Here is a 13,907-nt window from a genome sequence, read left to right as displayed (position 1 = left end):
TGGTCAAGTTAAGTTCATGCACATGGGTGCAAAATACACTGCTCTCAGATCTGTGAATGTGTAAAATTTGGGTACAGAGACTGAGTTGTTACAGACAGCTCTCGGTCCCCACTAACTATCAGAGCCCCCCCCTAAACCCCCCCTGAAAAATGCTGCCCTAGGCAAATGCCTTGTTTGCCTTGTGGTATATACACCCCTGGTCAAGTTAACTTCATGCACATGGGTGCAAAATACACTACTCTCAGATCTGTGAATGCGTAAAATTTGGGTACAGAGACTGAGCTGTTAAAGTCAGCTCTCGGTCCCCACTAACGATCAGAGCCCCCCCTAAACCCCCCCCCCCCTGAAAAATGCTGCCCTAGGCAAATGCCTTGTTTGCCTTGTGGTATATACACCCCTGGCCAAGTTAAGTTCATGCACATGGGTGCAAAATACACTGTTCCCAGATCTGTGAATGCGTAAAATTTGGGTACAGAGACTGAGTTGTTACAGACAGCTCTCGGTCCCCACTAACAATCAGAGCCCCCCCCTAAACCCCCCCCCCCTGGACATACAGACTTTGTTAAAGGGACACTAGGGCTGAGTGGGAGGCAAGGAGTCTACTGTAAACAATGTGTCTAGACAGGCACACATCAATGTATATTTATTGAAATACAGACATGCCCAGTGCTGCATCAAACAGACAGCGTTCTCATAGCAGCGAGCGGCTTCTTCCCTTGACTTTTCCTCCTCCCGGATCACCAACGTCTTACCTTCTCTACCATCATAGTACAAATAGTTGCAGAACCGTCATCTTACACTACAAATGCTCCCCTACCGGATCTAGAAGCTGTTAGAAAATGTCAGCGTGATTCATTGGACGTTTGTCAGTTTTGGTTTCCCTTGCTTCATTCCTGTAAGTGTTTAAATGCCCATAAAGCGGCGACTCTGTAGTGCAGCGAACACCCTCTTGTTTGGTGCTTTTCCCATGTTTGATGTCAGGGGCGCCTGTTTGGCTCCGCCCACGTGACGCGTGCTCTGTTAGATATAATGAAGTTCATTTATTGTATATCTGGCTCCAGTCTTGACCTTAGAGGCTGACACTCCGGTGATGGCCGAACGTCGCTCTGCTTCCTCTCTCGTTGAGTCTCTCCCGGCCTGCACTGCTCTCTTCTTCCTCAGCCTCCATGTCTCTCCCGTCCAGACTGGTGACGTCACTCAGACCTCGCAAGTGTTCCACCGAGTCGCTTTTCTGCAAGTCAGAAGCGATGGTCTGCAGGCTGAGGAGGGAAACCGTATCGGCGGGCGGGCCCATCTCGGCGTCTGTTAGTGGGGCGGGGGCTTCGGCCCCAAGTGGAGGGGCCCGGAGTGTTAGCAGGGGGCCTTTAGTGCGACGGGCGTGTATTTCCTCACTGATCTGCTCCAAATTGCGGAGTGCCGCTGAGTATCGCAGTTTGGCCTGTGACACCGAGACCTCCAGAGATGTGACCCGGGCCTTGTGTTCCTGTGAAAGAAGAATGAAAGATATGTAATCAGCGACATCGGTGTAGAAAATCTGCTGTAACCAACACTGAGCCTGCCATTGCTGACCTCTTCATCAACAAATGCTAGTTTCCTGGCTGTAAGGCTTACCCTCTAGCAACAATAAGCTCTTTTGATTGATTTTCCTGATTTGCTCATATGTTTAAAATGATTGTAAAGGGTCCATTAAAAAACAAAAAAAATAATAACAAGCATGTTATACTTACCTGCTCTGTGTAATGGTTGTGCACAGAGCAGCCTAGATCCTCCTCTTCTCGGGTCCAATCCTCCCAATGCAAGCCGCTTGGTATGGAGGCTCACTCCTGAGTCGCGCTCTGTGTGTCCATCGACACACAGAGTGCAGTTTGGCCCTGCCCCTATTCCCTCCTTACTGGCTGTGATGGCCCCGCCCCTATTTCCTCCTTACTGGCTGATGGTCCCGCCCCTATTCCCTCCTTACTGGCTGTGATGGTCCCTGCCCCTATTCCCTCCTTACTGGCTGTGATGGTCCCACCCCTATTACCTCCTTACTGGCTGTGATGGTCCCGCCCCTATTCCCTCCTTACTGTGATGATCCCGCCCCTATTCCCTCCTTACTGGCTGTGATGGTCCCGCCCCATTCCCTCCTTACTGGCTGTGATGGTCCCGCCCCTAATCCCTCCTTACTAGCTGTGATGGCCCCGCCCCTATTCCCACCTTACTGGCTGTGATGGTCCCGCCCTTAATCCCTCCTTACTAGCCGTGATGGCCCCCGCCCCTATTCCCACCTTACTGGCTGTGATGGTCCTGCCCTATTCCCTCCTTACTGGCTGTGATAGTCCCGCCCCTATTCCCTCCTTGGCTATGATGGCCCCACCCCTATTCCCTCCTTATTGGCTGTGATGGTCCCCTCTGCTGTCTCTGAGCCAGTGAGGATGGAGAGAGTGGAGAGCACCTCTGCTCTTGTGCACAGTGCTGGATTGAGATCGGGCTCAGGTAAATATAAGGGAGGACATGGGGGGAGTTTTTTTTTTACCAAACTGCATAGAATGCATTAAAGTGTTACTAAACCCCGGACCCTGCATTCACTATATCTGGTCTGCCCGGACCCTGCATTCACTATATCCGGCCTGCCCAGACCCTGCATTCACTATATCCGCTCTCCCCGGACCCTGCATGCACTATATCTGGTCTCCCTGGACCCTGTATTCACTATATCTGGTCTCCCCGGACCCTGCATTCACTATATCCGCTCTCCCCGGACCCCGCATTCACTATATCCGCTCTCCCCGGACCCCGCATTCACTATATCAGGTCTCCCCGGACCCTGCATTCACTATATCCGCTCTCCCCGGACCCCGCATTCACTATATCTGGTCTCCCTGGACCCTGCATTCACTATATCCGGTCTGCTCGGACCCTGCATTCACTATATCCGCTCTCCCTGGACCCTGCATTCACTATATCCGGTCTGCCCGGACCCTGCATTCACTATATCCGCTCTCCCCAGACCCTGCATTCACTATATCTGGTCTCCCTGGACCCTGCATTCACTATATCCGCTCTCCCTGGACCCTGCATTCACTATATCCGCTCTCCCCGGACCCTGCATTCACTATATCCGCTCTCCCCGGACCCTGCATTCACTATATCCGCTCTCCCCGGACCCTGCATTCACTATATCTGCTCTCCCCGGATAGTAGGGAGGCAGAAGCCTGAACTGAGCTTCTGAGGAACTTCTGGGAGAGGGGAGCAGGGTGAGCTGAGCTGCTGCATCACTGCTGGTTGAAGGGAATGGGAAGCTGAGACGTCACTATTGGGAAGGGGGGAACGGGTTGAGCTTAGTTACAGGTGTGAGAGGAGAACTGAACTGATCAGTCACTGCCGGGAGAAGGAACTGGGTGAATCGAGTCACTGCTGCGAGGGAAGGGTATTGTGAACAAGTCACTGCCAGGAAGGGGGAGTAAGGGACGGTTAGCTGCTGAGTTACTACTGGGAGGTGAGAGCAGGGTGAGCTGAGTATTTGCTGGAAAGGGGTTCAGCAATGGCTCAATAATGAGAGGGGGAGCTAAGCTGTGTCACTTATTATTCTGTGAACTTTGTGGATGAATTGCTCTAGGGTGCCTCTTGTTACAGAGGCCAGTGAAGGCTTGCTTTAAAACGGTTCTTAAGTCACTTGTAGAAAAATTAAGACAGCAGCTACAAAAGTCCAGTTCTATCTTACCTCGGGCCAGTTTCTTCACAGGTCTTCGGTCCCCGGCAACGGCATCTTAACTGTGGGCAGCTAGCTGTGACTGCTTGCAGCTCCACAGCCCAGCTACCCACTACGCATGCGCAAGCTGCACTGCACTTTGTGAATGATCCCGCCACCTTGTGGGATCTGTGATTCTGTGTTCCAGAAGGATACAGGCAGGGAGGGGGCAATCTGAGTGGAAGTGAAAGTGGGTACCTGTCAAAACCAGGAACACCCCCCTCCCACCCCCTCAAAAAAGTGCCAAATATGTCAAAGTATGGGGGGAGGAGGTGGTGGGTGAGACTCCGCTAGTTTACTTAAGGACGGATATATATAACTAGTTATATCCTGATGTGACCAAATAAATCACTGAATCGATCAGCAGATTTAAAGGGCTATTTATGTTCAAATACAAACCTCTAGCCTCTTCATTGGGCCCCTGGGATTTATTTTACGCTATTTGAAGTGATCTGAAATAAACCGACATGGCTTTAATCTTTGAAATGCACAGACTGGGCACATCATTTTGTCATAGGATAACAAGACATTGTTTTTGGAGCCAATATAAATGGTGAATGCTTGTGAGCTATTATGAAATGAGGTGTTCAATATGTGACTTTAGATGTCCTTATTTCTCACGTGAGGTTCGCTGGCACTTGCACTGACTCATATGCTAGTGTATATATAATATTTTCAAAATAGATAGTGCCGCGCTCCCATGTACCAATATGTATATCTTATACTTTCAAAGTGCTAATGAATAGCTTTCAAGATACTGCATGTATCAAACAATTATTACTAGTGACTCAAAACATCATTGTGAATATTAATCTTCATGCAAGTGACATTAATAACTGATAATCCTAAGGTGATAGTGCCTATTAAAGTACAGTGATATACAAATCAGAAATACTCCTCTATTCTACTGTGATCCTTATATTTATATTGTGCAAACACATATATATTATGTGCACGTGCTTATGATATATTCAATAAAAAAAAAAAAAAAAAAAAAAAAAAAAAGTCTTTCAAAATAAATGTGCAGGTGGATTCTTTGTTCCCTCTCGCCGAGTGCTTAATGGTCTCCCTATGTGCTCACCTCTATATTTGCCTGAATAAATCCAGGCAAATACACTTTTTATCCTTCCAGGATAGATGGGATGGAATGATGCTCTTGAATTATCTCAGAAGGTGGATGTGGATTTATATTTGTTCTCCTGTAGCTGCTCATGAGTGGGTATACTGACCATCTCTCTGAGGATCTCCCAATTCCCCTCCTGGGGCTGTTTCCTTTTCCAGTCCTCCTTATATCAGCTCAAAGGGTGTTGTTCAATTGAGAAAGGAAGACAAACAGACCATAGTGTCTAGATGATTAGATCTAATCATTCCCCCTGATGAAGTCACGTGACCCTGTGACGATACGCGTAGGGGAGGGGCTCTGACGTCACGACATTGCACTGGAGAGGCTCGGTGATCTGAATACAGACACAGGTAGACAGCACTGCAGGAACAGAGGCAGAGCACATTTATGCTGGACTACAATTGTATACTACTGTGCAACTGGCAGCAATAAACCCCCTTTTTGCACAAGGATAAGACACTATGGTCTGTTTGTCTTCCTTTCTCAATTGAACAACACCCTTTGAGCTGATATAAGGAGGACTGGAAAAGGAAACAGCCCCAGGAGGGGAATTGGGAGATCCTCAGAGAGATGGTCAGTATACCCACTCATGAGCAGCTACAGGAGAACAAATATAAATCCACATCCACCTTCTGAGATAATTCAAGAGCATCATTCCATCCCATCTATCCTGGAAGGATAAAAAGTGTATTTGCCTGGATTTATTCAGGCAAATATAGAGGTGAGCACATAGGGAGACCATTAAGCACTCGGCGAGAGGGAACAAAGAATCCACCTGCACATTTATTTTGAAAGACTTTTTTTTTTTTTTTTTTTTTTTTATTTTTTTTTTTTATTGAATATATCATAAGCACGTGCACATAATATATATGTGTTTGCACAATATAAATATAAGGATCACAGTAGAATAGAGGAGTATTTCTGATTTGTATATCACTGTACTTTAATAGGCACTATCACCTTAGGATTATCAGTTATTAATGTCACTTGCATGAAGATTAATATTCACAATGATGTTTTGAGTCACTAGTAATAATTGTTTGATACATGCAGTATCTTGAAAGCTATTCATTAGCACTTTGAAAGTATAAGATATACATATTGGTACATGGGAGCGCGGCACTATCTATTTTGAAAATATTGTTTTTGGAGCCATTTCAAGAGCCCCTTTTGGGTGCTGGAGTTTCAGTGATGATGACATTGTACATGGAACAACAAGGAGTGATCACCTACACAGCGGACATTTAGGACATCATGTTCATGTAAAAAGAGAACATTGATTACTATACAGATTTATCACACTGAGACCAGACTAGCTGATCTTTATCATACAGCAGAGTGTTGTCACCTCTAACACTGTATTGAACTGCGCCTTCAGTTCGAAGTATGAGCGACTCTTGATGATGACCCGTTTTAAGCTCTTCTGCAAGGTCTGCACTCTGGCTTCGGCTTCATGGCATTGCCGGGTCACCCGCTGGTGTTCAAACTCGCTGCGTAGCCGCTCCTCCTCCGCCTCGTTCACCTGTAACAGGGATTGAGGAACCAGAAATGAATTTAAAAAAAAAATTATAACAACCATTTCTAATGGCAGAACTGTTCCATCTAAAAAAAAAAAATCACCATATGACTTAACCCCCCTGGCGGTATTCCTGAGTGTAGCTCGGGGTAAAGTTTCAGTACCAGAAGCGGTAACCCCAAGCTACACTCGGGAATACTCTGCAGCGTTGCTCCGGGATCCCTCCTGCACTTACCCTGTCCTGCGCTCCTGCGATGTCCCCCCTGCAGCGTCCCCGGCCAATGCCGGCATCCATCTTCCAGATTCTGTTCCCTACGCGCGTCGAGACGTACGGGGAACAGAACCGGCGGGAAATTCAAAAATGTTAAAAGTGACATTCACTAAATACACTAAAATCACATAGTATAACATTCCTGTATCAAACCATTTCACATACATTTTGTCCCGAGTGCTTTGTCCGGCGCCCTGCCTGCATTTTTACTGTTCTTTCTGCCTGGAAAGTGAGAAATGTCCATGGCGTCCAAAAAGAGTCAAAAGCAGTTTTAGACTGGCTAGAGAACAGCGATAGTAAATCAGAACCACTTGCAGAATTGAGTGATAATGATTCGTGGGGGAAATTCCTCATCAGACACTGAAAACGATTCTGCGACTTTGCTCAGCGATGTGCGAACTTGGCGCTATATTTCACATTTCAGTGTTTTTGGTTTTATTATATTATTAAATTAAATTTATTATTATATTATTATTTTTTATGATTATTTATTATATAATAATTTATGATTTCGTGTTTCAAGTTTTATCATACCCGGGATGTTTACTAGACTCTTGTTTGGACAGATTTCAGTGAGTTATTCCTAAGACTTACAGGCCTGCAATAAAAAAAACAACATATTTCCATGAAAAAAAATGTACCGCTTTGAGCACAGAAATACGGACATAATCAGACCATTAGGGAGGTTAAAGTAGTTCCAAAGGCTGAAGGTTTTTGCTACTGCGTGCTGCTCGCCCCCTCAGCTCCCCAATATTTACCTGAGCCTTTTCGCAATCCAGTGCTGTTCCCGAGAGCAGCGGCTCTCTCTGGAGGGAGCGCAGGACAAGGTAAGTGCAGAAGAGATCCCGGAGCAGCGCTGCAGTGTTTTCCCGAGTGTAGCTCGGGGTTACCGCTTCTGGTACTGAAACTTTACCTCGAGCTACACTCGGGAATACCTCCAGGGGGGTTAAGGACAAAGTGATAAGTTCACTTGACAGACCCCCACCAGCCGACTCTCACTTTGCATGTTCTCCCCCTGCCTCACCATTAGAGCCAAAAATGAATTTCTGGAAGCTCTGTCTGAGGACTTACCAGCAGCTGCTAAAATGATAATAGGGTTATCCTATGTGTACATGCACACTATTTTATGTTAGAAGAGTCTTTCAAGCTTCAACGGTTTCAAGCTTCAGAGTTTTTGAGCGTGTTTTCCCGGCAGAGAAAAGTGCTGAACAGTCCTAACAACTTTTTTTTTTCTTTATTCATTAACTGTAAAAGTGCTAAAAAAAAAACCCATCCAACACTCCTAAAATGCTATTATAAGCCAGCACAAAAATGCCATTATCAGCGTTTTTCATCCAGTGTTTTTTCGAGTGTTTTTTAGCCTTTAAAAAATGCTAGCGTACATGGGGCCTTAAAACAGCCCTGTGACAAATAACTGCTACCCCACCCTGATTCCAACAGGGAACCCGGGAAAGTTAAACACAAGTGTGGTTGAAGCTCAGGTTTCACACCTAATTGACAGAGCAGTTGTTCAGCAGTCAGGTTTACATCAGGTTCAGGACAGGATCAGCTCAGAATTTTATCCTGTTCACACATGTGCGATTTAGATGGTTCTGATAGAAGTCAATAACCTGTAATCCGCACCTGAACCGAACCGCACTGCTCAGAAATCGGACAGGACTTTTTATTTTTTAAACTGCACCGCTAGCACACTGGACATATATGAACAGGCACCATAGTAAGCCATGTTACTTCACATGTCATGCAGATTGGATGTGGTTCAAACCGCATTCAATCCTCATACATGTGAACTGGCACTTACTTTGCAGGTAGCGTGGTTCAGCATTTCTTGCCACGTTGGGTCCAGTCTGTTCTTGTCAGCAGTGACACCCTGCTCAGCCACAAACACCATTTCCCGGGCAGCGGCATGCATGCTGACCGCCCTCTCGTACCGTAGGGCAGCGCTGTGAGTGTCCTGCTGAGCCTAATAGGAATAAAATAAATCAAAATGAAAAAAAAAAAATATATATATATATATTTATATATACACATATAGTGAAGAAAATAAGTATTTGATCCCCTGCTGATTTTGAATGTTTGCCCACGCACTAAGAAATGATCAGTCTAAAAATCGAATGTTCGGTGTATTGTAACATTGAGAGACAGAACAGCAACAAAAAAATTCAGCAGAAATGCATGTCTAACAAATGATGCACTGATTTGCTGATTTGCATGTTCATGAGGGAAATAAGTATTTGATCCCCTATCATTCAGCAGGATTTCTGGCTACCAGGTGTCTTTCATACAGGTAAAAAGCTGAGATTAGAATCAGTCTCCTAAAAGGAGTGCTGCTAATCTAATTTTATTATTTATTACACCTGTCCAAAGGAGAAATCAAACAATCAGATTCCAAACTCTCCACCACAGCAAAGAACAAAGAGCTGTCCAAGGATGTCAGGGACAAGATTGTAGACCTACACAAGGCTGGATTAGGCCACCAAACTATCGCCAAGCAGCTTGGTGAGAAGGTGACAACAGTTGGTGCAATCATTCGCAAATGGAAGAAACACAAAACAAGTGTCAGTCTCCCTAGGTCTGGTGCGCCATGCAAGATCTCACCTCGTGGAGTGTCAATGATCATGAGAACAGTGAGGAATCATCCCAGAACTACACGTGAGGATCTTGTCAATGATCTCCAGGCAGCTGGGACCACAGTCACCAAGAAAACAATTGGTAACGCACTACACCGACAAGGACTGAAATCCTGCAGTGCCCGCAAGGTCCCTCTGCTCAAGAAAGCACATGTCCAGGCCCGTCTGAAGTCTGCCACTGAACATCTGAATGATGCAGAGGAGGACTGGTTCAAAGTGTTGTGGTCAGATGAGACCAAAATCGAGCTCTTTGGCATCAACTCGCCGTGTTTGGAGGAGGAGGAATGTTGCCTATGACCCCAAGAACACCATCCCAACTGTCAAATATGGTGGAAACATTCTGCTTTGGGGGTGTTTTTCTGCTAAGGGGACAGGACAACTGCACCGCATCAAAGGGACGATGGACGGGTAATGTACCATCAAATCTTGGGTGAGAACCTTCTTCCCTCAGCCAGGGCATTGGAAATGGGTCGTGGATGGGTGTTCCAGCATGACAATGACCCAAAACACACGGCCAAGGCAACAAAGGAGTGGCTCAAGAAGAAGCACATTAAGGTCCTGGAGTGGCCTAGCCAGTCTCCAGACCTTAATCCGATTGAAAATCTGTGGAGGGAACTGAAAGTTGGAGTTCCCAAACGTCAGCCACCAAACCTTAATGGCTTGGAGAGGATCTGCCAAGAGGAGTGGGCCAAAATCCCTCCTGAGATGTGTGCAAACCTGGTGGCCAACTACAGGAAACATCTGACCTCTGTGATTGCCAACAAGGGATTTGCCACCAAGTACTAAGTCATGTTTTGTGAAGGGGATCAAATACTTATTTCCCTCATGAACATGCAAATCAGTGCATCATTTGTTAGACATGCATTTCTGTTGAATTTGTTGTTGCTATTCTGTCTCTCAGTGTTACAATACACCGAACATTCGATTTTTAGTCTGATCATTTCTTTGTGAGTGGGCAAACATTCAAAATCAGTAGGGGATCAAATACCCATTTCCTTCACTGTATATATAAATGCTCTGGTCATATTTTATTTGTAAAACTACACCTTTACACCTGAGGGGAAAAAAAGCATGTACTGCAATACAATGTATATATTCATCATATACCTTATCTCAATATGATCTCAGGTTTTTGCCGTTTTAGTTCCTTATATGGTTATGTATCTTCAGATTTGGATCTTGTGCGCCTTGTAGACAGGAATAAACATAAACAATGGTCTTCATATTGTATGTGCCATTTGTTATCTGAGCCTACTCTGAGCTACAGGGGCCACAAACTGAAGAGACAACACTGCTCTTGTGAGGCCCTCTCCCTCTATGCCCATGAGGGCTCCTTGTCTGTATGGGATATCCGCCTTTTCTGTGCTGGTTATAAAATGATCTGAGAGGCTGACCATGTTTAGTCTGTTGGATGTAATGTAGACATACACTGGGGGTCTTCAGCTGCCTGGAGCAAGTCTGGCCTTCATGTATGTTGATGTACCTTTAGGAAGGACAAAAACGGTTTCCAGGGTATGCCTGCTCTCAGTTTATTCATTGCTAAGATAGAGATGTTTATATACTGTATGTCCCAGTATTGGTCCTCATACACCTTAGAGAAGGGGTCCTCAAACTTTATAAATAAAGGTTACAGTTTACGATCCTTTAAACCATAGAGAGACCGGGCTGTGGCCAGTGGACAAGAAAATGCCCCCGACTCAGTGGGAGGAATAGTGCTCCATCATTGGAGTCAATGGGAGGAAGAGCGACCCATCCTTGATGTCAATGGGAGGAAGAGCGACCCATCCTTGATGTCAATGGGAGGAAGAGCGACCCATCCTTGATGTCAATGGGAGGAAGAGCGACCCATCCTTGGTGTCAATGGGAGGAAGAGCGACCCATCCTTGGTGTCAATGGGAGGAAGAGCGACCCATCCTTGGTGTCAATGGGAGGAAGAGCGACCCATCCTTGGTGTCAATGGGAGGAAGAGCGACCCATCCTTGGTGTCAATGGGAGGAAGACGGACCCATCCTTGGTGTCAATGGGAGGAAGAGGGACCCATCCTTAGTGTCAATGGGAGGAATAGCACCCCATCATTGGTGTCAATAGAAGGAAGAGTGACCCATCCTTGGTGTCAATGGGAGGAAGAGGGACCCATCCTTAGTGTCAATGGGAGGAATAGCACCCCATCATTGGTGTCAATAGAAGGAAGAGTGACCCATCCTTGGTGTCAGTGGGAGGAATAGTGTTCCATCAGTGGTATTAGTGAGAGGACTAGTGCCCCATCATTTGTGTCAGTAGAAAAACTAGTGCTCCATCATTGGTATCAGTGAGAGGAATTGTGTGCCATAATTGGTGCCAGTGTGAGGAAGAGTGTCCCATTATTGGTGTCAGCAGGAGAAACAGTGTGCCATCATTGGTGTCAGTGGGAGGAATCGTGCCTCATCATTGGTGTCAGTGGGAGGAATTATGCCTCATCATTGGTGTCAATGGAAGGAATTGTGCCTCATCGTTGGTGTCCATGGGAGGAATTGTGCCTCATCGTTGGTGTCCATGGGAGGAATTGTGCCTCATCGTTGGTGTCCATGGGAGGAATTGTGCCTCATCGTTGGTGTCAGTAGGAGGAACTGCGCCTCATCATTGGTGTCAGTGGGAGGAAATATGCCTCATCATTGGTGTCAGTGGGAGAAATTGTACCTCATCATTGGTGTCAGTGGGAGGAATTGTGCCTCGTCATTGGTGTCAGTGGGAGGAATATTGCCCCGTCATTGGCGTCAGCGGGAGGAATAGTGCCCCATCTTTGGTGTCAGTGGGAGAAATTGTACCTCATCATTGGTGTCAGTGGGAGGAATTGTGCCTCGTCATTGGTGTCAGCGGGAGGAATAGTGCCCCGTCATTGGTGTCAGCGGGAGGAATAGTGCCCCGTCATTGGTGTCAGCGGGAGGAATAGTGCCCCGTCATTGGTGTCAGTGGGAGGAATAGTGCCCCGTCATTGGTGTCAGTGGGAGGAACAGAGCCCCAAAAGAGCAAGCAAAGGATTGCATCAAGGACCACACTTTCCAGGCTTTCCTTGCCTCAACATTTTAGTTTGATGCAACAAAACCCTCTGTTTTTAATCTAACCACTGAAAACAGTAAATCATGTTTTGCCGTCTATGTGGTACAAGTACTGGAGACGTTTTCTAATATCTGGATGGGGTAACCATACCGTTAAAGCATTTCTAAAATCTCTGTATTGGTGAGTATATTTCAGGAACAGTCTAGTAAATGACTTGGTGTAGTTTGGGATCCCTGTGGATGTTATTTTTCACCTCAGTCGTTATTTTTGGCCATGTGATTTTAAGCTCTCATTGCGAAAAACAACAATCCTGAAATATTTCTCTGTGACTGTGCAACGAACAGCAAACAAATAATACCTCCTTGGCCAATCTTCTGGCTTCATAGTACGGCCTGGCTTTCTCAATACAAGCCCCGAGCTGAGTGGCCAGAGAATTCAGGCGCCTCGCAGACTCGGTGAGGATTCGGCGGTAGGCGGTGCGGGCATCCTGCAGGGGGCGGTATAATACATGTCAGTGTTTATGGCTGGAGCACCGGGATAGAATTACAGAGAAGTGACCCAACACTCACATCCAACTGCAGCTCCAGCTGGTTGATCTCCTCGCTGGCCTGGTTCAGACGCTCCAATTCTTCCTGGAGAGACAGTAAATGTCACAATGCAGTACAGACAGCAACAAGTACAGAGGATGACAGGTACAGAAATAACCAAATGTCACATATAAATATTGGTGATTTTATTACCAGGAATTGTCACATCTATGTGACTTAAGGGAAGCAGTCATTCCCAACATATGTCCACCATACTGGTTTTATAGCAGTGCCATAGATTTCTGTTTCTGTCTATCCAGGCCCAAGATATATACAGCTCTGCCACACAGCACAGCCCTTTGTGACAGGGCATGAGTCCTGATTTTTCAGTTGCGGTTAAGTAACATTTACAGGTCTTGACCCTCCCCCAGCCTGTGATTGGCCAGTGAACAGAGAAGCAGCAGATTGGTGAGCTCAACTCTGTCATTCTGCTCTCTCAGGGGGACCCATAAGTGACGTTTTACACATCGCTTACGGGTCAGCAACAGAAGGTAGAGGATAGTGGATGTGTGCCCACTCAGCTAGCTCCCCTCTACCCGGCGGCACCCGCTAAGTCGGTCATAAGTGCCTCCTCATCAGCACAGCCCACCAGTGCCGGCTCATCAGTGCCACCTCATCAACGCACATCAGTGAAGGAGGAAGATACATGTTTGCAAAATTTTATAATAGAAACAAAGAAAAACTTTTTTCCCAAAGTTTTTGGGTTCTTTTCCTTTACAGTGCAAATAATAAAACACCCGGTGGTGATTAAATACCACCAAAAAAAGCTCTATTTGTGTGAAAAAAATGATAATTTCCATTTGGGTACAATGTTGCATGACGGAGCAATTGTCATTCAACGTGAGACAGCACTGAAAGCTAAAAATTGGCCTGGTTAAGCCACTTGCCTAAGACTTGAGTCGGAGATATTTGAATGGTTCTATTGCTGCAAATGGGGTGCAACCTGTCATTCCACTTTGAACTGGTAACTCTCAGGACAAGTCACATTGGTGTGAACTAGGGTGAAATGGTGTA

The 13,907-nt window shown here is 46.1% G+C and overlaps 1 protein-coding gene across 1 annotated transcript in view; it reads right to left on the bottom strand.

Annotated features, from left to right (window-relative positions):
- Positions 1-616: 616 nt before the first annotated feature.
- Positions 617-13,907, bottom strand: part of SH3BP5L (SH3 binding domain protein 5 like) — a 39,198-nt gene continuing 25,907 nt past the window's right edge. Inside the window, exons 3-7 of the mRNA XM_089660236.1 lie at positions 12,876-12,938; positions 12,665-12,793; positions 8,442-8,603; positions 6,202-6,375; positions 617-1,483 (exon numbers count right to left, since the gene is read on the bottom strand). Of these exons, the coding sequence (XP_089516362.1) occupies positions 1,070-1,483; positions 6,202-6,375; positions 8,442-8,603; positions 12,665-12,793; positions 12,876-12,938 (942 nt within the window). The 3' untranslated portion in view covers positions 617-1,069. The remainder of the gene's footprint in view (positions 1,484-6,201; positions 6,376-8,441; positions 8,604-12,664; positions 12,794-12,875; positions 12,939-13,907) is intronic.

This window comes from Staurois parvus, unplaced genomic scaffold, assembly GCF_062004578.1.
Source record: "Staurois parvus isolate SC_StPar_1 unplaced genomic scaffold, SC_StPar_1.0 ptg001220l, whole genome shotgun sequence".
NCBI classification, from domain to species: Eukaryota; Metazoa; Chordata; class Amphibia; order Anura; family Ranidae; genus Staurois; species Staurois parvus.
Note: the sequence above shows the minus strand (reverse complement) of the source record. Positions and strands in the feature narration are given on the sequence as shown.